Below are 26,134 nucleotides of genomic sequence, written 5' to 3'. Positions count from 1 at the left end.
GGGACTAGATAAAAAAAGTCACAGATTTTTTTTCCAAAGAGGGGTGATCCTTAAAATACCTGTTTTTATCTGATGCACAACTTTACAGCTGGCTTAGCATTTGGAGTTCTGGATCTCCCACCCACTGCTCCGTATTTTAACTGTGCTCACAGCTCACTTATGATACCCTCGTAGTGATCTTCAGTATCACAGGATGCCTTACACACCACCTGTTGTGTTGCATGTAATAGAAATTTAGTCTGAACTTTCATGTAGCAAGAAGGAAAATACAGTTGACCCCTGAACAGTGTGCAGACTGGGAGCGCTGACCGCGCCCCCTCACGGTTGAAAATGCACATATAAGTTGACTCCCCTAAAACTTCTAATAGTCTACTGTTGACCAGAAGCCTTACTGATGACATAAATAGTCGATTTAACACATTTTTGTGCTACATGTATTATATATGGTTTGCTTACAGTAAATTACCATAGAGAAATAAAAAGGTTAAAATCATCAGGAAGAGAATATACATTTACAGCACTATACTGCGTTTGTTGGAGAAGATCCACATATGAGTGGGGATCCTTGCATTTCCATGTACTTCAAAGGTCGACTGTGTACCAACTTTCTGAATGCAGAGCAGCGTTGGATCCTATTTTATGTCCTTTTTCCTTTTTTATCCTAAACTTAGATGGGATTTTTGAACTTTGAGTAGGAGTCTGTTTGGCCCACGTTTGGTTGGGTTTATACTTTTTAAATCCTGTCATTCCTCCTTCCGTGGCCAAACGCCGGTAAACTTTTGTTATGTGTTAGTTTTTCTTTTCATTAATAGAGATAGATTAATGAAGGTCACCTACACAGGCTTACAAGAAAAGAGCCAGGCCTTGAGAGGCAGGCATCCCTTGTTGAATCACAGCCCTGCTACCCCATAGGAGTAAGAAAGGCAGAGGGAGGTACTCTGTTGCGTAGGACTTTGGGCTCTAGAGCTAGTAGGCCAGGTTTTGGATTTTTTCTTCTCTGCAACTAGTTGGGTAGCTCAAGGCAATTAACTTTTGAGGCTTAATCAAGTTATTATATGTAAGTGCAACGATGGCTAAGTGGTAAGACAATTCACGAATGAATTCATTGATTAATGTATTCCCCTTATGGTGAGTAAATGCCTGGAACAGTGACTTTTCAGCTCGAAAACCTCTGCATACGGAGCATGAGGAAAGACTGCCGAGCTTACAGAATTAACTGTGAGGATTAAATATGTGGCATATATAAAGCACTTGCTGAGTGTGCATCCAAGAAATAGAATGTGGAAAAAATAATCAATATTGAACTTGTACAACTTCTAACATACAGAACAAACTGCTAGAAACATTACCATTGGTGTGTGAACTGTATCTTTTGAATTTTAATTCCTCCAAAGGTTGTCTTGTGTATGTAGTTTTATCCAATGAGTATGTCTTCAGGTGATACTTTTGATATCCAAGGATGATCCTCTTTAAGAGAGCTTATCCATGAAAGCCCTCATTAACAACACTAATGACTCTGACATGGAAGTCAAAATTTGGAATCATTTCTCAACAAAGCATGAAAACATGGTTTAGCAGAACTTGCCATGGGACTGACTCTTTGCAAAGCTGAAGAAATCCTTGGACTTGAAACATGATGCTTAAAATCTGATTATGAACTTAATATGTTTTAGTACGTTTGCAAGTCAGAAAGCCTCCTCAGCTAATTTTAAAGTTATTGCAACAATTTTAATGGAAAGAGTTGTTAGATCTCCATTTTAATTAAGATGATGTAAATAGGCAGTTTAAATAATGAAAAAACAGATTGGCAGTTACTGCATAAAAAGCTTTCCTTTTAATCATTAATTTATGACCTACCTCTGAGCAATAGAAGTTTAGAATTTCCTAGGCCTACCTAAAACTTTGTAAGTTCCACATATAAATACTTTTGAATTTTAATTGTTGAAACTGTCAGACTAAGTAGACTGTTGTTACCCCATCTATTTAGATGAAATGAAACCGTTAAAGTACTTGGAAATGAAAGTATATCTAAAAATATAAAGGGAAAATAAAATATGAAGGTTATTCTAGCACAACCTCTACAGGACTGCTGGTACTTACCGGTTTGTCATTTTTCATGCACATTTTAAATACGGCTTAACAGTCATTGTTACAGAAATTTAAAAATTCGGTTCATTGAGTTGATTTTCTTTATTGTCTCTCCATTACCTTGTTTATTTGTAGACCTTTATCTTTCCCTGCCTGTATAATTGTGTGTTGTGTTTGTTATTTTTAAATCAGAAGTAAACAGAACCAAGGTCATACTTTATGTACTTCATAAAGATTTCTTTCTCATTTGTTTCTTTAACGTGTAGATCACTGACATTTCTGTGTAATTAATATACATACCTTTTTTTAAAGCTGTATCATATGTACTGTTTTATATTACATTAGTTTCCTTTTTCTCCTGAAACTACGGAATGTGCTCAATGTCTTAATGGCACAGAACAACAAAATTTTTGTAGCATCAGATACTTCACCTAGAACCCCAAATGTTGTGAAGACAGCAAAACCATTTTTTTTTTTTCCCCCATCTGGTCATTATATTCCAAAAAGCCAGGGCTTTTTGTCTGGATACTGCAGGCTGTGTTCAGTTGCTTTCTTGCTTCCCTCTAATTAGAGAATGCCAGAGACTGGGAGGTGCTACAGCATGATTATCTGAAGCCAGTCTCCTTGGGATTGAATCCTAGTTCCACCATGAGCAAGCTGTGACTTTGGGCAAGTTGTTCACACTGTTCCCTCCCCTGTGAAATAGGGTTGATCATATTACCTAACACTTAGAGTTACTGTAAAGATCAAATAAGTTAATCTACGAGAAGTGTTTAAAGTAGTATCCAGCACGTCATGAGCTGTGTATATGTATTTGCGGTTATAATGTTAATCATCGGCATCATTATTAACACTTCGCTGAGCTTGCTGTGATTCCAACCACAGACGGCTTCTCATCAAATGTTACAGCATGTCATTGATTTTCAAAGATCAGGTCATGGTAATAGTGCCATGTCTTTAAACTGAAAAGATAATTGTACGACATGACTGACTTGGTCTTTAGCTGTAAGAGGGCAGAGAGGCATCTATCCAACTGTTCCATGTGCTAGGAAACTGCCGAGCAGTTTGCTTGGCCCATGAGGGATGCTGTTGATTTTATTTACTTTGACCTTTCTTTTTATTAGCAAAAGCATGGGATATTTACTTTGTGTGGTCTCAGGCATTTAAAATTTTGATTTACAGGGACGCCTGGCTGGCTCAGTCAGTAGAGCTTGCCACTCCTGATCTTGGGGTCATGAGTTCAAGCCTCACATTGGGTATAGAGCTTACTTAAAAAAAAATGAGGGGCTCCTGGGAGGTTCAGTCGGTTGAGCGTCCGACTCTTGATTTTGGCTCAGGTCATGACCCCAGGATTGTGGGATCGAGTCCCTCATTGGGCTCTGTGCTGAGTGGAGCCTGCTTAAGAGTCCCTCTCTGTCCTCCTCTGCTTCCCTTCTCTGTGCTCTTTATAAATTTCTTGTTTAATTTGACTTACATATGTATATACACACACATATGTATGTGTGTATGTATACATATGTAATTTACTGTTTAATGAAAATGAGATAAATTCAAAAAAGTTTCATTACTTGAAGGAAACAAATTTAAGTAGATCTGCAGAAAAATTGAGCAGATAGTACAGTTCCCATATAGCTCCTACACCTACAGTTCCCCATTGACATCTTACATTAGTATATCTGTTGTAACTAGTGAACCAATATTGATACATTCTTATTAACTACAGCCTGGGGTTCACTCATATTTCCTTAGCTTTTTTTTTTTTTTTTTTTCTCCTGATGTGCTTTTGCTGGTCTAGGATCCTCTCCAGTCTCCTACCTTGCATTTAGTCGTCCTGTCTCCCCTGGCTCCTCTTGGCTGTGAGTGTTTCTCAGACTTAACTTGTTGATGATGGGCATTCTTTTCAACACATGCTTAACAAGTACCCACTATTTACCTGGCAAAACATCCCCGCCCTGAAAGGGCTTGCATTTTAATAGGGAAATCATAGTCTACTTTTTAAATGTAATTTCAAAGCAGAATGTCTTATAGCAGCATATTTAATATGACAACTATGAGACTTCTGATTTTTCCATAATTAGGAAAAAATTAACCACTTGAGTAACCTTTGTGGATTAATGTCAGATACATACATATTGCATCTCTAGTGTGTATTGTTTTTATATTTGGGAAAACATTTATCTCCAGAAGAGTTACTCTGTACATGATGAGACTACAGAATTGGAGGAAGGGGTAGTTAGTCGCTTACTGTCTGTAGGGAAAATATTATCCAAAACTCTATTTTATGTTTTAAGTTTTTCTTGTGATTGACTAAAGAGGCTTTTCATACAATTGCTGCCTTAAGTTTGGTTCCAGAAAAGTAAAAAAAAAAAAAAAAAAAAAGATTATAAGTATTTTTGAGTTGGAGTTGCTGAAGAATCTGAAATAGCAAGGTTTTGTTGAAACTTTGGCACTGGGGCTGGATAAGGGGCCAAGACCTGTTAAACAAAGAAAATAGGAAAATTCCAGGGAGAAAGATGTTCTGTGGCCATGGAAATTTGAGTTAGTTAAATTATTTTTTGGCAGTAAAGTGACTACATATAATTTTACTTTTGCCTTAAAAATGTGTTGAAAGCATCCTGTTCCACCTTGTCAGCTGGAGCGAATGCTGGCCTTTCCTCTGAGGGCATATTCAAGTTAACATCATCATTAGCCATCAGTGGTGGATGGTAGGAATTAATTATTCTTGGAAACCCTTTACTACTTTAGGATCATTGGCTTGAGCAACTGTACTCAAACTGTACCCTGTACCCTTTGTTTTTTTTTTTTTTTTAATTTTTTTTAATGTTTTTTATTTATTTTTGAGACAGACACAGAGCATGAGTGGGGAAGGGGCAGAGAGAGAGAGAGGGAGGGAGGGAATCCAAAGCAGGCTCCAGGCTCTGTGCTGACAGCTCAGCACAAACCCACGAACTGTGAGATCATGACCTGAGCGGACGTCGCATGCTTAACCGACTGAGCCATCCAGGCATTGTACCTTGTACCCATTGAATAATTGGACTATGGAACGACAACATGAGTACCTAATGACTATCTGTGGAAAATGATGAATCTTCTAGAAAGACATTTTGCTGTGAGCTGTATTTTCAGCCACATCGGCCAAACTCTTTTTTAACAATTACATTGTATTTTTTTTCCCCCTTTCAGTCTAGTTCCACTGCATGCACATTTAAAGTCAGTTTCCATAGTGACATCTGGTGGTGGCTTTGCAATCCTAGCGGGTATGTTTGGAATGATAAATATTTTTACTTTAATAGCTCCAGATTTCCGGCTTCTTTCAAATTTTTCAGCTTATTAACAACTTTTCTTGAAAATGTCTTCATTGTATTCTTGAGGTTGGAAAGCTAGTCCGTTGTTGCTTCTGTCATGTTTCATTAAAGCAAAGGAATGATTCCTTGTAACATTGCTGGGTGGCGCGTGTAACAGGCTTGTCTAAACTTGTCTCTGTACTCAAAATATACATCCCAGGATCAGGAAGCAGCACCCCTACCTTGTCTACTGCTTCTGTGCCATAACCTCATGATGAGAAAGGTGGTGCTCGCCTATTACCGTGCTCACTGGCATTTTCTCTCAGAGCATCCATCTCTCCTTGTCTGGCGGGAGGAAGCTCTGTGGAAAGCCCGGGCTACCGCTTCTGTCTTTCACAGCCTGGGCTTGGGGATCGTCTGGTGGCATGCCGTCCTACCTCTCTCGGAAAGTGAAAGCGGAAATAAAAAATAGGAGCAGAGATGGCAGAGAAAGTAGGGGAGAAGTTCGTAAACAGGCGGAAGGCCACAGATGAAGAGTGTGTGCGTGTGGACGTACACGTATGCCGAATAAGTTGGTACTGTTGTGGTAGGTGTTAGTGAGAAGTGTCTGAAAAACTAGGGTTTAATATTTAAGATTTTGTTGGTTCCTTGAAACTTGTTTCAGGAAAGGAGAACTTATAACCTGGGGCGCAAAAAAGTAGTTTTTGGAAGTTGGTTGGTGGAGGGTCATGGGTAGAAGTAGGAGCTGGAGTTTTGAGGATGGACACAGCAGGCTTATTTCTCTGTGCTGGCTGGGAGGCTTACTTGTTGTTTTCTGGTGTCGAAGGTACAGGCTCGAAGTCCACAGGGTGAAATTTTGAAGATTCTCTTTTATGAATGAAGGTCCTGCTGAAGTTAGAGAAGAAATCCATCTATCCGTGCTGTTTGCGGCTACAGGAAGCACTTGGTAGAGAAGGGTGACAAAGGCTAGGGGTACGAACACCGTGACCGGAAGAGTGGATGCTGCTTGTGGTCAGTGGGTCTGTTGGTTGTCTCAGAGGCCAAGACCTCTCTAAATCATGATCAGTTCTAATGAGCCCCCCTGACCGAGGACGTGCCTCATTCTGGATTCTAAACTCCGTACCAGTTTAGCTTTCGTAAACTTGGGCATATCCTTTCAACTTTCTTTAAAAACAAGGGAGTTGAGCTGCTGGATTGCTAAGGCGTTTCCAGTCCATAGCTGTGATTTTTGCGGCTGCCAAGGCTAGATCTGCTACTCTTCCTGTATTCTCTGCCCTGCTCCCCGCCGTTCCTGGGCCACTGGTCTCCTCTCCCTAGATTGAAGATGGTGCTCAGTGCAGCGCTTTATGCCTGCTTCAGAAGTTTCTGCCCGGGGTTCTTAAGGGGCTGTGTCTTGTGACTGAGCAGACAGACGAACAAGCAGAACATAAAATAATTTTGCATGCGTATGGTCTTTTCCCACCTACTTTTTAAAATACTGCTTAGAATTACGATCAGCAGTTAGAATAGTACTTAGGCACCGCAGCCTGAACTTCTGTGACCAAGCGGAATCCTTGAATCTTCTTTTATTCGCCTTTAAGTGTGGGGAAGGACCCTTATTTAAGCAGTAGAAAACCTGTAGCCTCTCCTCGTGGCATCAGTCCCTCATGGCCCCCAGTTTCCTTGGTGCCGTGGAGCGTGTGATCATGACAGTGCAGCCTGTGGTGGAGACTCAGAGCTCTGGAGCCCGTCTGGGGGTTGAGATCCTGCTTCCACCTCCTCTGTTTCTTAGCCACTCTAAGGCTTGGAAAAGTTTGTCCTCTTTCTCATTTGTGAAGCTGAGATGAACATCTTACAGTTTGTCTGTGTCGTGTGATTTCATGCATGTGAAGCAGCTAGTGAAGCCTTTTGTGTACTTCTCTTGTAAATACTGTAGTATCGCAGATACAGTAAACTGAGTTGAATGGTTATGAATTTGAGCATTTTGGTTAGAAGGGATGACTCAGCGTGCCCTCCTTCCTCTTTGGCAGTCAGAAATTCACTTTATTGTTATCTCTGAGCTGTATTAAATCATTTTTTTTTACAGGGATGTAATAAAAATACATCAAAGCATAAACATCTTAGCAATCACGATGTGATGGAAATATATACAGTCCTGAATTCATGAAATAAGAACATCTGAGCATCCCACTTACGCATATTTAGTATTTTAATTGCTGGGGCACCTGGGTGGCCCAGTCAGATAAGCATCCTACTCTTGCTCTTGGCTCAGGACACGATCTCACAGTTCATGGGTTTGAAGCCCATGCCGGGATCTGCTCTGAGGGCATGGAGCCTGCTTGGGATTCTTCGTCTGCTCCTACTCCTCTTGTGCTCACGTGCGTGCACGTGTGTGCACTCTTCACTCTCGATTAAAAACATTTTTGTTGACTATGCTTTGGTCACGCTAGCCCTAAGACTGACGGCATTTCGTTGGCACCGACATCAGAGATTCAGAGTGTCTGAATTCCAGCTCAGCCATTTGCTATGACCCTGGGAAAGTTCATCTGTTAATCTTAGTTTTTCATCTGCGGTATGGGGATAATAACACCACATGTGTAGTCAGGTTGGATGTAAAGACTAAAGTAGCGCATGTAAGACAGCATAGTGCGTGGCATATAGTAAACACTGAACTAATTTGTTTCTGTAATTATCAGTTTTTAAATGCCTGCAGATCACATTTAGAGGGGCCCGATTATACTAAGTGGATAGCAGCATGAATTATTGAGTATTAGAACCAGAAAGAGGAGGATTACAAGCACCAGGTAGCTGTCTTCTTGAAATTTGCTAATACTTCACCTGTCAAATGAATTATGTTACATTTTAATGGCAGAATACAGGAGGAACATATGTACGCTCATTTGTCAATGTTTAGTCCTAGTAGAGAAAACGTTGTTATTCCCTGACTTCCTCTGCATCCCTTGATGAAAAAGAGAAACTGGAAAAGATTATTTTCCCTTGGTCATTAAGGGCCCTCTTTCAGACTAAAAACAGGTAGAATTTTACTAATTTATTGGACAGATTGAGTAAGCATAGACTATGTTGGGACCAGAAAAGAAGGAAAACATGTTGAATTTATCTGACAGTTGTCTCTGTTGCATAGGGAGACCAGATATCTCCTTTTTTTGTTTTTTGTTTTTTGTTTTTTGTTTTTTGTTTTTTTTTTCGAATGTTTGTTTTTGAGAGAGGGAGAGAGGGAGACACAGAATCCAAGCAGCTGTCAGACAGAGCCCGATGCGGGGCTCAAACTCAGGGACCGCAAGATCATGACCTGAGCTGAAGTCGGATGCTCAACCGACTGAGCCGCCCAGGCGCCCCTAGCTCCTTTTTATTTGAGAGTTGTGAGGCTTTATTCGTTATTTCTAGGAGTGTTACAGATCCATTTTGACGGTTTGCTAAGAATTAAAGAAACAGTTGTAAATAACTACAATGCTTTCTGGATAGTGATACTCATTTCATGATCATCTCTTTCACGTTTTAATATTTAGTTAAGTTTGGTATTTATAACTTGTAAGTCTTTTGGGAAGTGTTAGATGTGATTATCTGACATTTAAAATAAATGAGTTTTTCTGATATTATTTCAAATAAGTCAAGATTTAAATTTATGCAATGATCAAAAAGTAAAAAATACAGATTTATGCTTGGTTGAGATAAATACTCTTTCATTTCTGAGTGCAGATCAAATTGACATCTCTTATTTTTCCCATAGTATTTTGCATTAAATGGGAAACTTTAGTAATTCTAGAGTTGTAGGATTTCCAAAGTCCAGCCTGGAACCGTAGTGTAGAAACCTTAAAAATAGCATTAGTTCGGAATGATATTAATTCAGAAGCAAAAACTGCAAGGATGTATTTGGGGAGAGCAAAAGGACAGGATCACACCATTGAGTAAAAAAGTGGGATTTGCTAAGAGAAATGGCTGTTTCTACTTGATCATCATCCTGGGAAGTGGTTAATCCTGAGATTAAGTAAGGTTTCAACTGGTTTCAATGGTTGGGCCAAAACGTTACAGACACTTTCACCCTCTTCTTTGTAATTACGGAACTCCTGTATCGCTAGTTGACTTAGTAAGAAACGTGTTCTAGTTTGGATCCCAGTTGAGGGACATCGTGCCAACTTCAGTTAAGTCATCTATTCATTGTTGTTTGTTCATTTGATAAATAATTACTGGCCTCTGGGTAAGGAGCAGGGTAAACTGGCATTTAAGAGGGATGTGGCCTTTGCCCTTGTGGAGCTCCTAGCAGCGGGAGAATTTCTGTGTTGAGCACCCTGGTTGTCTTGCCATTTGCCTAAGGGGAAGTAAAAGAAACTGAAGGGTTTCTTTCAGCGCACAGGAGACTTGGGCAAACCCTTGTTCTGGATTTTGAAATACTGTACTCTGTTTTGTTAGCCGCCGTAAGGGGGGTGTGTTCCAAACTGAGATGTGTCGAGAAGTGTTGCCACAGCCTCATTGTCTAAACCATAGCAGTGGACAAGTGAATGCAGCGTGGGTACCGGGGTGCTAGAGTGGGGACCCTGATCCGGGCCACAGCTTTTTGATTTTTTCTCTGGGAACCTCTGGGAAAATCAGCAAATCTCAAGTGGTCATAAATTTCATCTGTGGAAACAGAGCATCGGGCCGTTAGATGGTCTCTCAGTGCCCATCTCGCTGGGTTGTTTGGACAGTTAACGGATAGAATATTTGTATCGTGTCCACATAGTGCCCGACACCTAAAACCAACAATGACAGAGACTTTATAGCCAATACTACATGCCACACGCTATTCTAATTGTTAATGTGTGTATTAGTTCATTTAATTATTTCCATTTTATAGGAAGGGAACAGAGGCACAGAGAGTCAGACAACTTGCCCAGGGTCGTGCGGCTCTGATGACACATAAGACTTTGCTAAGTGAGAGTTGTTAGTGAGGTTGACACTTGGTCAAAGTGGCAGTTTGTGGTTGTTGTTGACGTGTCTTCTTCTTTCTCTGTAGGTGTCATAGAGACCTCAGACGGACTTGACCGGGAGTCCACCTCCCATTACTGGCTAACAGTCTATGCAGCTGATCGGGGTGTCGTGCCTCTCTCATCGTTTATAGAGATCTACATAGAGGTCGAGGACGTCAATGACAACGCCCCACAGACATCAGAGCCTGTTTATTACCCAGAAATAATAGAAAATTCTCCCAAGGATGTATCTGTGGTCCAAATAGAGGCATTTGATGCAGATTCTAGCTCTAATGACAAGCTGACCTACAAAATTACAAGTGGAAATCCACAAGGATTCTTTTCAATACATCCTAAAACAGGTATGTGTTAATGGTATTATGTGAAAGGTTCATGCTTACGCTTCTTGTTATGGGGAAATGAAGAATTTTCTTAATTTACCACTTTATTTTTGTAAATTGTTTCCTTTTCAGGTTATTCAAAATAAGGCTTTATTTCCTGATGAAAATTTAGTCCAAATGCTGTGTTTCTTTTTGAAATTGTTTGAAATTGTTTTTATGAAGCTGTTCTATGACTTTGCTCATTAGTAGAATTTCACTTCCAGGTTAAAAAACAAATAGTGTTTCAGTAACAGCTCCTAAATTACTGATACATCCTAAACTTCCTCCAAGTTGTGCTGCCGCTAAGTATTCCCATTTTCTGAACTCTGCTTTTTACGAAGAATTATCACAGGAATTTATTTGACAATTCAGTATTTTTCTGTGTGGTTTTGGAGTTTTTCCGTCGAGCAGTGTTCTGTCTCTGTAGGCAGTGGGGGATCAAGATTAAGCGATTTTCAGCCTGGCAGCTGTTGCTTTCCTGAGCGATACACCAAGTTGCCTTTCTGTTTTCTCAGTGTCTGACCCCCTACTTCTAAGTGGGTAGCTCCTCGACTCCAGAATCCTCTTCCAAAATCCTTGTCAACTTTTACTCTGTTCTTTTACAGATTTGACAGCGCCTCTGTTTTTTTCTTAGTTCTTGCTTCTTTTTTGCATTATTTCACACGGAAAAGAGCTTCCATGTAGCTATCATTTTTGTTGTACTCGTTGATTTCTTGATCACCATTAAAACAGAACCACCATATGAATTGAGAAGACGGTTTATTTGCGGGAAATGAAACTTCTTATCAAACAGATCACTGGCCTTTGAGCTTAGGGATGTTTCAGTGATGTGGCACTTTATGGTAGAATGTGGCTAACAGAACGTTCTGAAGAGGGAGATTGGCTGAAATATATGTACATACCTCCATCCTGTGTTTGCTAATTTTGTCTTCCCTTATTCTAGGTGAGTTGGCCCGTTGAGTCAGTGGGTTGTCTATTTGATACATTAAGGAAGTATGATAAGCACAAATCAAAATTAAGGAGGCATTCTCTGCTTCCTTACCAGTCTTTGCTATCCCTTACCATTATCTCCTATCCTTACCATTCTTATTTCATAATGTTCTTTGTTAAACTTAAAAGCAATTCTTTTTAAAAAAATTTTTTAAATGTTTTTATTATTTATTTCTGAGAGGGAGCACAAGCAAGCAGGGGAGGGGCAGAAAGAGAGAGAGAGAGACAGACAGACAGACACAGGCAGACAGAAGGACAGACGTAGAATCCTAAGCAGGCTCCAGGCTCTGAGCTGTCAGCACAAAGCCCTATGCAGGGCTCGAACTCCGAACCATTAGATCATGACCTGAGCTGAAGTTGGATGTTTAACCAACTGAGCCACCCAGCTGCCCCAAAAGAAAGCAGTTCTTAAGGTAGAAGGAAGCTTGAGGTCAGCATCTGTTACCAAAATGACTGTACAAAGATACCAGGTAGATCAGTATGTATGTATTGTCTCTTAAAAAGCATGTTAAAATGTTGGTTTTTTTTAACCTTTTGTCGTTCATAGAGTCTGTCTTGATTGTTGAAAATTAAACGTTGTCGTTCATAGAGTCTGTCTTGATTGTTGAAAATTAAATGTAAGTACGAGATTTATTTTGAATGTATGAGAGTTAGTTTTACTTGGGTTAATTATGGTCTAGCTCTTTGGCTAAATTTTGATGTGTCTCTGCTAGAGAATAAGAGTGAGGTTTGGATACTTATAAAGCTAGTAATTAATTATTAAGAATGATTGAGCTGACAGAGTATAACATCCATTCATGGTAACAACCTTCTGCGAAGTAGATCTAGAGGGAACATCTCTCAACATAATAAAGTCCTTGGTTGAAAAATCCACAGCTAGTATCATCCTTGATGAGTCCTTGTTTCCCCCAAGGTCAGGAACAAGACAAGGATGTCACTTTCATCCCTTTTTTTCAACATAGAACTGGAAGTCCTGCCCTCAGCAATCAGACAACAAACAGAAATAAATCCAAATTAGTAAGGAAGACGTAAAACTCTCCTCTCCCTATTTGCAGATATGACATGATGCTATGTATAGAAAACCCTAAAGACTCCACCAAAAAACTGTTAGAACTGATAGACTAATGCAGTGAAGTCACAGAATACAAAATCCATGTACTGAAATCTGTTGCATTTTTATACACCAATAATGAAGCCGCAGAAAGAGAAATTAAGGAAACAACCCCATTTACAGTTGCACCCAAAATAATGAGCTACCTAGGGATAAAACTGAGCAAAGAGGTGAAAGACCTGTACTCTGAAAACTGTCAAACATGAAAGACCCTGAAGATGACACAATGAAATGGAAAGACATTACATGATCATGGATTAGGAGAACAAGTATTATTAAAATGACTATACTACCCAAAGCAGTCTACACGTTCATTGCAATCCCTATCACGATACCAACAGCATTTTTCACAGAGCTAGAACAGTCCTTTTAAAATTTGTATGGAACCACAAAAGACCCCAAATAGCCAAAGCAATCTTGAAAAAGAATAACAGAACTGGAGGCATCACAGTTCCAGACTTGAAGTTAGATTACAAAACTGTTGTAATCAAAACAGTATTGTTTTGACAGTATACAACAATAGCCACACAGATCAAGGAACAGAATAGAAAACCAGAAAGAAACCCACAACTATACGGTCAGTCTTCAACAAGGCAGGAAAGAATATTCAAAGGAAAAAGGACAGTCCCTTCAACAAATGGTGTTGTCCAAACTGGACCACTTTCTTATACAGTACACAAAAATCAATTCAAAATGGATTAAAGATTTAAATGTGAGACCAGAAACCATAAAAATCCTAGAAGAGAACACAGACAGTAACCTCTTTGACATGGGCCGTAGCAGTTCCTTTCTGGATGTGTCTCCTGAGGGAAGGGAAACAGAAACAAAAGTAAACTGTTGGGACTACATCAAAATAAAAAGGTTCTGTATAGCAGAGGAAACAGCAAAACTGAAAGGCAACCTACAGAATGGGAGAAGATATTCGCAAATGACCTGTCTGATAAAGGGCTAGTATCCAAAATATATACAGAACTGATACAACTCAGTACCCCCCAAACGAAATAGTCCAGTTAACAAAATGAAAAGACGTGGACAGACATTTCTCCAAAGAAGACCTCTGGATGGCCAATAGATCTGTGCAGAGATGCTCAACATTACTCATCATTAGGGAAATGCAGGTCAGAAGTACAATGAGATGGTACCTTACACCTGTCAGAATGGCTAAAATCAATAACACAAGAAACAAAAAGTGTTGGCAAGGATGCGGAGAAAAAGGAACCTTCTGGCATTGTCGGTTGGAATGTAAACTGGTGCAGCCGCTGTGGAAAATAGTACGGAGGTTTCTTAGAAATTTAAAGATACAACCACCCGATGATCCAGCAATTGCACTACTGGGTATTTACCCCCAAAATACAAAACCACGACAACAACAACAAAAACACTTATTCACTAAAAATATAAAAACACTAGGGATACTCGCACCCCTATTTTTATTGCAACTTTATTTACGGTAGCCAAATTATGGAAGGTTCCCATTGTTCATTGAGAGATGAATGGATAAAGAAGTGATACACACATACATACACACACAGGAATATTAATTCACTATGAAAAATGAAATATTGTATTTGCAATACCATGGATGGAGGTAGAGAGTGTCATGATAAGCTAAGTAAGTCAGAGAAGGGCAAATACCATATGATCTCACTCATGTGGAATTTAAGTAACAAAATGAGCAAAGGAAAAGAAAAAAACCAAAAAATAGACTCTTAACTATAGAGAACAGACTGATGGTTACCAGAGTGGAGGTGTGTGCAGGGTGGGTGAAGTTGGTGATGAGGATTAAAGAGTCCATTTATCGTGATGAAAACATGAATAAAATAAAGACCAAAAAGTAAGTAAATTAAAAAAGAACAATTGGGCCATTTACAAATTTAACCATAGAAAGAGAAGTGGGATCTCAGAATTATGTTTCGGAAGCATTAGGGCATAGGGTGCAGGACCCTGAGCCTGTGAAAAAGGACTGGTTAAGAGATTATACAAGAACATAAAGACTGGAATGAGCACCTGTAAATGATGCCTCACAGGCTTGTTTAAACAGCATACTTGCATACGTTTTTTACTGCACAAGTGGTCACCAAGTTTAGCTTCATTTTTGTGAAATAAAATGAAAGAGAACTAAGAGCTAAAAATTTAGCAGGCACTATCAGATACAAAAGAAGAAAGATCAGCAGTTTATAAACATTTCTGCGGAGGATTTCAGACTTAAACTTTGCGTGGAAGCAGGGGAGTTCACAGACCTTGGGAGACAGAGAAATCTACAGGTTAAAGCCTTGTGATAATTCAGGAATATAACTCCCCCAATTTAAAATTGCTTGTGAACTAAACTTTAAAAGGCTTTCATTTTTCCTGTCTCCTCTCCCCCTTCTAGATTAGGGCAAATCTTCTATGAGGAGACATGCTAACCAGCAAGCAATGAATGTCCTTTAGAATACCCGAGCCAGTACTGTAGGTCTGGGCATAAAGTATAGTTTTGGAGAAAGAAGAAGGCAAACGTAAAGAAGTGATGTCGGTTAGAGCTGTTGTGGGCAGCCTTGAAGCCTTCGTTATCTCTGGGGGCCGCTCAAAGGAAGATCCCTCTGCTGTGGTGTTATGTCTTGCTGAAATGTGACTAATGTGGCATTGCTGCTTCCTCTTAACATCTCTGTATTCTGACAGCTCCTAGGAGGGGATGTCTGCAGAGACGACTTCTTGATCTTCAGGGAGAATAAATCCCCTCCAGGAGTCCACAGCTAGCTCCTGAACCCCTGGGTGGGAAGCACATGCATCCTGCTGCCGGGACAGCGGGAGGAAGTTCATAAGGATTCCAAAGAGGTTTTACTTTTTTATGAGTTGAAGACCGATAATAGTAGGGAGTAACTGTAGTTAGTACACAAGAAAGATTTTGTTGTGAGGTATATTACAAACTATGGTTAGTAAAGAAGTCTGACTATTTCACAGATCATGTAAAGTCTCTGATCAAGAAATAACCATATTTTAACTTGCGCATTATTAAAGATTAAACACAGCCTTACAAAGCCTGTCTCCAGATGATTCTGTTCCCCCAACTCAGCAGAAAATTTGAGTATGATCCTCAGGGCCCAAACTGCAATGCTTCAAAGTATACATCTGGCTCAAAACTTTGAAAGCAGACCTATTTTTAATGGGTAGATCAGTATTATTGGAGGCCAGATTGTGAAAGCTGATGAAAGAGTCTACTAGAAGAAAGTTCTCCTGATTTACCAACCATAACACCACCTGGAGACCCTAAATCATGTTCCTTAATAATTAATGGCTGAGTGAGAAAATCACTGGGCTGGAAATCAAGAGATCTGGGCGGTAGTGAGGTTTGTTTTTTTTCCCCCACCTCTGGAATCATGGGGAAAACTGGCTTCCTGGTCCTTCTGTCTTGTGATTAGTGATTTTTGCACGCCTGTTACAGGATGTCTGTGCATGCAGAGCACTCAGAATCACTTGCGGGAGAGATGTCACCACCTCTTGTGCTCGTGTACTACATTTGCTCTATTCACTGTGTGTAAGATAATCAAGATTTTAGTAAGTTGATGAAGGATAAACACATTTGATGGAATAAAATGAATCTACTTGCTCCTTAGTGGTGAAGGTAAATTTAGGACCCTGGTGCTTATCAAAATGTCCAGCAGACCAGAGAAAGCCCCAGTTCACTGCCATTCAGTCATTTGTTTTCACATCAAGTATTTACTGAGCCTCTCCTCTGTATAGAGCGCATTAAGCGATGTTTTGAAAATTGATAGTCTGCATAAGTGCAGTGGCAAAGAGAAACCTGTGGGAACAGGCAACCAGGGCGGTGTTGCCGTGGGTTCGGATAAACACCCCCCGGGAGGTGAGAGCTGCCTGATGTATGTGTAGTTGGGAGGGTGGGGCCCCTTGGGCAAGTTACTGAGCTGATTTTGAAGGTAGTGAAAATGGATGGTTGCACAAGAGGTAAGGGATGTTCGTCATGTTGGGGGACAGTTCGGTGACACGATGAGTATTAGCGGCCAAGAGATCAAGTTAGATGAGTGTGTGGGGGGTTGGCTACACTTGATGGAAAGCCTTCAGTACCAGAATAAGGTTTAAAAGATCATATTTATGTTATTTTTATAAATAATGACCTATTTTCAAGAACATGTATGGAATTCTTTGAACGTTTTGTAGAAATAGGAGTCTGATGACCTAAGTCATTTTGGAGAGGAGGGAAACCTGGCTGCCGTATCTGTTTCTCCTTTCGTGGTATGACAAAATATTTGTTTTGAAAAACACAAATCCTTCCTAGGACTGGATTTGATCGTCTGAATTTGGGGTTCTAAATGGCAGGTTTGAATGAACACTTTTGAACGTTTTTTTTCTTCCAAAGGTTTTGTGCGTGATTATGGCAGGAACTGTGTTTCTGCATCTCAGATGGTTCTTACACTGTTTAACTAGGGGGGCAGGGGGGTCCCTTGTCAGGGCGTACAAGCAGATGAGATTTGATCTGTTTTCTTTTTCTGTTTTACGCTCGTTGACACCGTGAATTTTTGTAACTTTCTTTTGCTTGTGTCCAATATCAGGGTAAATTTGCTTTTTCCCCCCTCCCACCCATTCCCACCTCCCTCTGGCAACTATCAGTCCTCTGTCTTTAAAAGCCTGTTTTTGTTTGTTATATTTGCTTCTTTTAACATAACTTCTGTGGTTGCTGAAGTGCGAGAGAGAAAAAGAGCATAGAAGGCTAGATTATCTGAGCCTAGACAGACGCGTCATGGCTTCGTCCGGTGGCACGTCAAGGACAGAGTAGAACGGGAATCCTGAACAATAGAGACCAGTGTGCACTTCACAGGTTTCATTATTCACAAGCTGAAAACACCCGAGCAGAGCGTCTTTTTATTTAATATTAACAATTTAACTTCTGAGGAGTGATACGCTATTTTTATAATTGGCAATAATTTTTGAAGTGTTACTTTCATTCATGTGCACGTGCTTTAGAAAAGACCATGGTTTTATTCTCCTATCTATATATTTGGCATTTTCAAGTTTTGGATGCAAACAAATATTACTCTTTATTTTTAAAAAGCTGCGTTGAAGTATAACTGACCTTCAGTGAATTGCACATATTTAAAGTCAACAATTTGAGAAGTTTTGCCTTAGCGATAGAACAGTGAAACCATTCTCGTGAACATGTCCATCTCTTCCAGAACATTCCCTACAGCTCTTTGTATCCCCCCCCCCCACCCAGTGCCTCTCTGCCCACTCCATGCAGCCGCTTTGGTCACTATGTATTAGTTTGCATTTCCTAAAATTTTATGTAAATAGACTACTGGAATAGCTACTCTTTTCTTGGTAACGCCTCTTGTAGTTAGATATTTACTTTGAGATTTATGCATGTTGTAGTGAGTACCAAAAGCATGTTGCCTTTTTTTTTTTTTTTTTTTTTTTTGGTTTATTTATTTTGAGAGAGAGCGTGTGCGGGTAGAGAGAACCGGGAAAGAGAATCCTAAGCAGGCTCCACACTGGCAGCACGGAGCCCAGTGTGGAGCTCAAACTCAAGAACCAAGCTGAAACCAAGAGTTAGATATTTAACCAACTGAGCCATGCAGAGGCCCCCAAAGTATATTCCTTTTTATTGCTAAAATCCTTTGCCATAGGTACACTGCAGTGTATCCGGTCACCTGTCGATGGGCATTTGTGTTCTTGCACTTTTCGGCTATTACAAATAAAAGCTATTATGAACATTGGAGAATAAACCGCTGTGTGGGCATGTACTTCCATTTCTCTTCGATTTTCACCTAGGAGTAAAAACTGTCTAGAAATGGTTTTGACACTATAAGCTGGGCCATCGGTCAGTCTCGCCCTGTTGGTTTCCCATCTCGGGGGGTGACTTCTTCTGATAGCTGGTGTCCCATAAACTGTTATTTCATTTATTTTGTCTGCTTGTTTCACGTGGGAGGGTAAATCTGATTCCATGGCGGGAAGCAGAAGTTCAGCTTTTGCTTTTTAATTAAAAAAATATTTATTCAGGGGCACCTGGGTGGCTCATCAGTTGAGCGTCCGACTTCAGCTCAGGTTAGGATCTTGCGGTCATTGGGTTCCAGAGCCTGGAGCCTGCTTCAGATTCTGTGTTTTCCCTCACCCCTCCCCCTCTCTCACCGTCTCTCAATAAGTACACGTTAAAAAAAAACTTTAGAAAATAAATAAATACATATATATAAATGCTTATTCAATTTAGAACTACTGTTAAAGCTTCATTGACTAAGTAGTACGAGTGTTCTTTTTTTTTTTTCAACTTTTTATTTTTTTTATTTTTTTTTATTTTTGGGACAGAGAGAGACAGAGCATGAACGGGGGAGGGGCAGAGAGAGAGGGAGACACAGAATCGGAAACAGGCTCCAGGCTCTGAGCCATCAGCCCAGAGCCTGACGCGGGGCTCGAACTCCCGGACCGTGAGATCGTGACCTGGCTGAAGTCGGGCGCTTAACCGACTGCGCCACCCAGGCGCCCCAGTACAAGTGTTCTTAACCAAATTTGTCTGTGATTTTAAGGAGTAAAAAAGTTTCTAGGTTTATCTTAAACAGAAACTTGGCACCATCCTGGGTGTGTTTCTGGAGTTGGTAGAAATACAGGTCATTATACACTTCTGTCCACAAAATGTGTCACAGTGTTGTACCTAATGCTCAGAATGGTGATCCTCAGGTTCTGGCCGGTCCCACTTGTTACCGCTATATACCGTTTACGAGACTGGAAAGCAGGTGTGTGTGTACATGCGTGCGTGCCTGTGTGTGCATAACATACTTCATAAATTATGTTGCTTGTTACAAATAGGTAGTGCATTCAGAGTCCAAAATGCCAAAGGTACAAAAAGATACCCAGTGAAAATTTTTTCTTCTTTTTCGGTTCCGTAGATGATCTGCTTTCTTCCTTAATATATTAACTATGTTTTATTTTCTGTATTCTTGATGCCCAGTCTCTGACCTGGGTAGATACTGCACCTGTCAGGATTAGCCAGCTCTTAGAGATTCCCAAGGATCCACTTCTCATACGCACACTAGCCGATCCAGAACCCGTACTTGGGATCCCTTCCTTTATGGAGCCACAATCCATGCACCTTCCCCAATCATCCCAGGTTCAGGTACCAGACGACCAGCTCAGCCCTCTCCAGAGCCCGCTGAAGTAATTCAGACTCTCCAGTCTAAACCTGCTCTTCCTGCTCTGCCTTGTGTATTCTGTAGAAACCACAACAAAATCTCTTGTCCCCTACCCCTCCACCCCCACCCCAGCTTTCTCCTTGTTCTTTCCTCCTGGCCAACCCAGTGTGGCCCTGGGCACCGCGTCTGTGGTATGGTGCCTCCCTTCCTCGTGGGAATTGTTAATAGTGAAAGTGCTCTCCTCTGACATGTTGGTCTCACCGTACTTGAATAATAAGAAAGTCTACATTTTGAAACACTTTGAGGCAACTAGTGTTTATAGTTTCTTTTCCTAAACAAGCAAGAAGACGTTACTCTTTTTTTTCCTCTTTTTCAACGAGTACCAGCACAGTATACTTAGTGATACTCATCTCGAGTTTTTCTTGTAACAGTATTAGATACCGTGCTTTAGGAGAATAACTGTATCAGTGGGCTGCCACGTTGTTGCAGGAGTATATGCGCATGTCCATGTCAATTTCACCACCCTTCTTGCTGAACCCCTGGTTTTATGCTGTCTAGTAAATGTATTATTTTTTATACCTTCGCATTTGTGGATGTGCATCTTCCTGTTTGGGAACAAACATACTGAAAAGGAATTTTTTATGGCTAAAAATAAATGCATCAGAAATGTTCAGTGAAAATAGAGGCATCCTTTTTGAAAAAATGTGTATGTGTGTATGTGATTTCTCTCTGTCTCTGTGTGCATCTTAAAAGGGTTTAGGCTCTTTGACAGCTGTTGGATCTGTTTCCATCCACTTGGAATTTTAAATGGTTTAAAAATGATTTGGCAGCTTTCAGCTGTTTTCTTAGCTTTTCCTTTATCAATTCTATAGAGTTACAATTTCACCTTTTTCGGTGGCTGATTTCTTCTCATTATTGGATCTGGAGCACACTGCACAGTTTGAATCTTGTAAATCCTGCTGGTTCTGTCTCTTTGGGCTGATTTCCATCAGGCTCTCTCATGCCTGTTACCTTTGAGAGTTGAGCTTGAAAAAGACCGCCAAAGAGAAACCAGCACACTGTGGCTTTCCTTCTTTGGCTACCCTTCTGTGTTGTTCTCTGATCTTTCCTGTACCACTTTTCCACCCTGCCGCCATCCCTTGACCTCACTTTTAGATCAGGCCGGAACAAAACTTTTGTTAGGAGTCACAGGGCCGGTGACAAGCACAGCTTATCATGTATTATGTGCATTGTGCTTCATATATTACAGGCGACCTCACATAATCTTTATAGGAAACCCTGTGAGACGGCTACAGACTGCAAACCAAGAGTCTGCTCTCTTCCGCATCTGTCTTTTCCCCATTTTGTAATAATTGCATGAGTTCTGAGAGGTGAAGGTCACCTGGGGGTAGGTGCCAGAAAGACCTAAATTCCGTGACTGCTGCTTCTGGAAGCACAGCCCCATGTTCACTTGGTGTGCCCTTGGGTCTGGGATGTAAACATGGTTTGGGAGCCAGTTTTTCTGTGCCGCCTTTTTTTTTTTTTTTTTTTTTTTTGTATTGAGGAATTCCTGTGTGACATAATAGTTGCTCTTTAGGCTAATCTTCTCTAATAACTTAAGGCCAGGGCACCTGGGTAGGTGGCTCAGTCGGTTAAGCTGACTCCAGCTCAGGTCGTGATTTCTCAGTTCATGGGTTCAAGCCCCACATTGGGCTCTGCACTGACAGTGCAGAGCCTGGAGCCTGCTTCGGGTTCTGTGTCTCCCTCTCTCTCTGCCCCTCCCCTGCTTGAGCATGCGCTCTCTCTCTCTCTCTCTCTCTCTCTGTCTGTCTGTCTGTCTGTCTGTCTCTGTCTCTCTCTAAAGTAAATAAACATTAAAAAAGATTTTATATCTTCTGGCCGAAGAGCAGGAACCTTCTAAATAACACTAGATGTTTAAACTTGCTTTTATTAACCACGGACTGCAAACACCATTAAGCTTTTTCTGTAAAGGGCGAGGTAGTAAATATTTTAGGCTTTGCGGGTCGTACAGTCTCTGTCACAGCCATTCAGCTCTGTCACTGTAGACTGAAAGCAGCCATAGACAATGTGGACGTGAATGAGCATGGCTGTGTTCCCATAAAACTTTATTTGTGGATTGAAATGTGAGTTTCATGTGCTTTTCCTTTGTCACAATACATTATTCTTTCATTGTTGTGTCTAGTCCTTTAAGAATGTAAAAGCCATTCTTAGCTTGCCTGCCATACGAAAACAGGTAGTTTTCTGGCCCTTGATAGGTTGATGTAGTTGCTAGTTAACTAGTTGGACTAGTTAAATTGTTCGTTTATTTCTCAGGGGGTAGATTATTTGATATTCTTCAAGTAAAAATAGAAAATTTTTCCCATTGCTGTAAGCAGTGAATGCTTACAAGAGAGAATCTGTGTTTTGTTTCTCCAGGATATTAAAATTATTTTTTAAAAGAATCATAGTTCAATATTAGTTATCAAGGTCAAAATCTCAGATACAATTTAGCAAGTTGATGATAAACTATTAGATCTCTTCTGCTTTGAGGGAAAAAACATTGTCATTAGAAAATAAAATATTTCCAAGTTTTGAGATTTGACACTTTTCCTTTGTCCTGCTGTATCCTGTTAAAAATATTTCAGAGCTTGGAGTTCCAGCTCTCAGAGTCAGCTGTATGTATACTTATCACATCTTTGACCAGTTCTTGCGTTTTTTTTTTTTTCCATTCTTTCATTCTGAATTAAGATATTCACCCCTAAAGTAACAAATTACAGCTTACACTTTGTAGAGGACCACTTTATACAGGGGCCTGTTTTTCATCCATTTGTTGACATAGAGGATAGACTATTTAATGTAGAATTAGTTTAAGTTCGGTGTAAGGCATGTTATTTGCAGATGGATTTGGTGGTATTTATACATAGGTAAGTTATACACATATGTACGCACGTGTGTGTTGTGTGTGTGTGCACGCGTGTGTGTAATTTATATGGAGTGATCCCTAAAGCATGGCGAAGATTTAAAATTCTGTGATTTTTGAGTCTGCAGGTATGCTGGGTTGCTGGGAACTCGCCCACGTAGTCCACCATCACATTGCGACTACTTTTTTTTTTTTCTCAAAGTAAATGGTGTTTTATTGTGGCTGGAACGGAGGCCGAACAAAGTGCAATAGGAAGTGGCTACAGCTGCAAACAACTTCCAAGCGTTTCCGGTAACATTCGATAGCCACAAAGGAAGGAAGTAAAGGGCCGGTCACTTCACAATGGCAGGAATTCATTGAAGGGGGAAAAAGTTTACCTATTTGTGGACTTCTTTCAAAGATGTGCACATATTTTAAAGAAGAATCTGTAGGTTTTTCTTACCTGTTCCTCTGCTTATTTTTTATTTTCTAGTGAAATGTGTTATCCTTAAAGTCTGAAAGAAGGAAAAGCTTTATTCCTTGACTTTTTTGAGCATATTGAAGTGGATATGCTTTGCCTCCTAAAATCTGTTAATATTGAACCCTTAGGATCAGTTTTATTCAGGGGCATTCTGTTTTGTTTATGTATATATGTTGCTGAGTATCATTTGTTAAAATTATTTTAAGGACCGATATTTTCCATTTACGTGCTTTTTTTTTTGGTCAACGTGATGTGAACCTTATAAAATGGGTTAAGTTTTCTTTCCCTCTCTACCTATGCTCTGTCTGACGTTGAAAGGAATGTTGAAGGCAATTCCCAATAAATTGCATTTGGCTTTTGATCTCCTGTTTATCTTAGGCTTTAATACCATGAAGCTTCAACAAGAAACAGCTAGTAAAATAGAATTAAAGCCAGAAGGGAAGTCTGGGCGACTTGAGGGTATAAATTCCTACCCAGCCACTACCTGTGTGACTTTAGATTGGCCATTTGATTCATTTTAAAAGGGTTTTCTAGGGGACTCTGAAAAGTATTTCATGTTGAAAGGGTTTTCTAGGGAGGGGGCTCTGAACACCATGGGAACTAAGTGAGTTCCGAGGGCCTTTCCAGCCTTGACAGTCTATGAATAGAATTCCATTTTTGGCTCTAAGCCTAATCCTGCCGGCACCAGGACTGCAGTGACGAGCAGTAGCCGCTCAGATGGCCGCAGCTGCCAGGAGAGCTCGAGACAGGCTGTCGTTAAACGCAGTCTTACAACACCACCTAAATAAAGACGGCGCAATGGTGCGCGGTATCTCTGAGCTCATGGTCTGCAGCTCCGAGGGGATGGATGTTGAATGATAACTGTAGGAAAAAGCGAAGGTTCGCTCTTGGCCCGTAAGGCAGTCTGTATTTTTAGAATGGGCTGGGGCAGCCCTGCCCAGCCTCCCTGCCTGTCTTTCCGAGTCTGCTCTGCCTTTTCCGTGTGGGTGCGTCCAGCCTTGGTGTAGGGCTCCGAGGGTCAGGGCCTACCCATATTCGTTTACTGTATCCCTCCCAGAAGCAAACGTGGTGCCCGGCATGTGGTCGCTGCCCAATACTCATTTTACAGTTGAGCGATAGATTTTTAAAACAGTGGAATTCATAGGATTTTCATTTCACCTGTCAGAAGAGGTTCTTAAAAGTTTGAACAGAGAAATGCTGTTTCCTGTCAAGTTATCTCTCCCTTCTACCTGAGGTGCCCTCTGTCAGCCTGCTGTGTGGTCCTCAGGACTGGAGATGGGATCTTTGTGTCTTAAATTTTTTAAATGTTTGTTTATTTTTGAGAGACAGAGTGCGAATGGGGGAGGGGCAGAGAGAGGGAGGCCCAGAATCTGAAGCGGGCTCCGGGCTCCAAGCTGTCAGCACAGAGACCGACGAGGGCTCGAACTTAAGAACTGCGAGATCCTGACCTGAGCTGAAGTCGAACGCTTGACTTACCGAGCCACCCAGGCGCCCCTCAGCTGGGATCTTTGTAAATTGCAGTAATCAGCCTATAATGAGAACATTTTCGTTTGATTAAAGCTGGTCAGGAACAGATTGGTAGGGTAGAGTATCCCATGGAAAACGTAGAGTGACAACCATGTGCTGCATGGAATTCTATAATTACTGTCTCCTGCTTCCTTGTCTCACTGTGCCTTCCTTGCTTTAATACTTTATTTAACAAGTACTAATTTTAGGGTCACCTGGGTGGCTCAGTTGGTTAAGTACCCGATTCAGCTCAGGTCATGATGTCACCATTCCTGGGTTTGAGTCCTGCGTTGGGCTCTGTGCTGACAGTGTGGAGCCTGCTTTGGATTCTGTGTCTCCCTCTCTCTCTGCCCTTCCCCCACTTGCACTCTGTCTCCCTCTTTCTCAAAAATGAACAAAACATTAAAAAAAAAATTAAAGTAAAAAAAGAAATACTAATTTATGGGGGGGGGTTGCTGTGTGGCTCAGTTGGTTAAGTGTCCCACTCTTGATTTCGGCTCAGGTTGTGATCTCATGGTTCAGGGGTTTGAGCCCCATGTTGGGCTCTGTGCTGGCAGCGTGGAACCTGCTTTGGGTTTTCTCTCTCCCTCTTTTTGCCCCTCTCCTGCTTGTGCACGTGCTCTCTCTTGAAATAAATAAATAATTAAAATAAAAAGGTACTAATTGTATTGCTGCTTCTGTGGTCCATACGTTTGATTAGTCCTTGTAGTTCTTTGGTAGTAACTAACTTAAAGCAGGTTATATTTCAGTAGTACACCATGGAAATTAAAAAACAACAAAATTATTCAGGAGCCCGAAATTTAAAATCCATACCCCATAAAGTTGCTAAAATGCTTGTGTTTAACTTATGACCTCTCCTATTTCTTTTCTTTAGTTTATGTTAATTTTTCCTGGCAGTAGGCATTTTACTGTTTTTTTCTTAGCATACAATGTATGCAAGATGAATGAGAGGTCATTTTGGCTAAAGTGGAGAGGATCCTTGTGGCGAATGTAGAGCAAACACAGGTAAATTTTTTCTGACAAAAGATATTTTACCAGGTAAATGGTTTTTGAAGATGTTTTCTCTTATTATTCTCATGGTACCCTGAGGCCCGTGGTGCTTGTTCAGTGAACTCTTAAAAGATCAGCAGGGGGGTGAAAAAGAGGGAAAAGAAAGAACAGTAAGAAGTTGTTTTGGTTTATTCAGAATAGGAGAGTGTTTTCTATCTTGGTTTTTAGTTGAAACAACTTTCTAATTGTGATTTTTGTATTTTATAGGCATTAAGCTAGTTTTTGTCATTATTGTTAATAGGGTTACTGAAAAATGCTTAGGCACCTTTTATTTCACTATTTTACTATGTAGGAGGGACAAGTATGAA

The 26,134-nt window shown here is 40.5% G+C and overlaps 1 protein-coding gene across 10 annotated transcripts in view; it reads left to right on the top strand.

The window, feature by feature from the left end:
- FAT1 (FAT atypical cadherin 1) overlaps positions 1 to 26,134 on the top strand; it is a 133,770-nt gene that overhangs the window by 45,402 nt on the left and 62,234 nt on the right. For 9 of the 10 annotated variants that reach the window (XM_045055240.1, XM_045055238.1, XM_045055242.1 and 6 more), the window contains one exon: positions 10,363 to 10,677. In XM_045055240.1, the coding sequence (XP_044911175.1) occupies positions 10,363 to 10,677 (315 nt within the window). Of the gene's footprint in view, positions 1 to 10,362; positions 10,678 to 22,938; positions 23,632 to 26,134 lie in introns of those variants that run through there. The other variant, XM_045055245.1, reaches the window with a different exon arrangement.

Source organism: Felis catus, chromosome B1 (assembly GCF_018350175.1).
Source record: "Felis catus isolate Fca126 chromosome B1, F.catus_Fca126_mat1.0, whole genome shotgun sequence".
Classification (NCBI taxonomy): domain Eukaryota; kingdom Metazoa; phylum Chordata; class Mammalia; order Carnivora; family Felidae; genus Felis; species Felis catus.
This window is presented reverse-complemented; position numbering and strand designations above follow the sequence as displayed.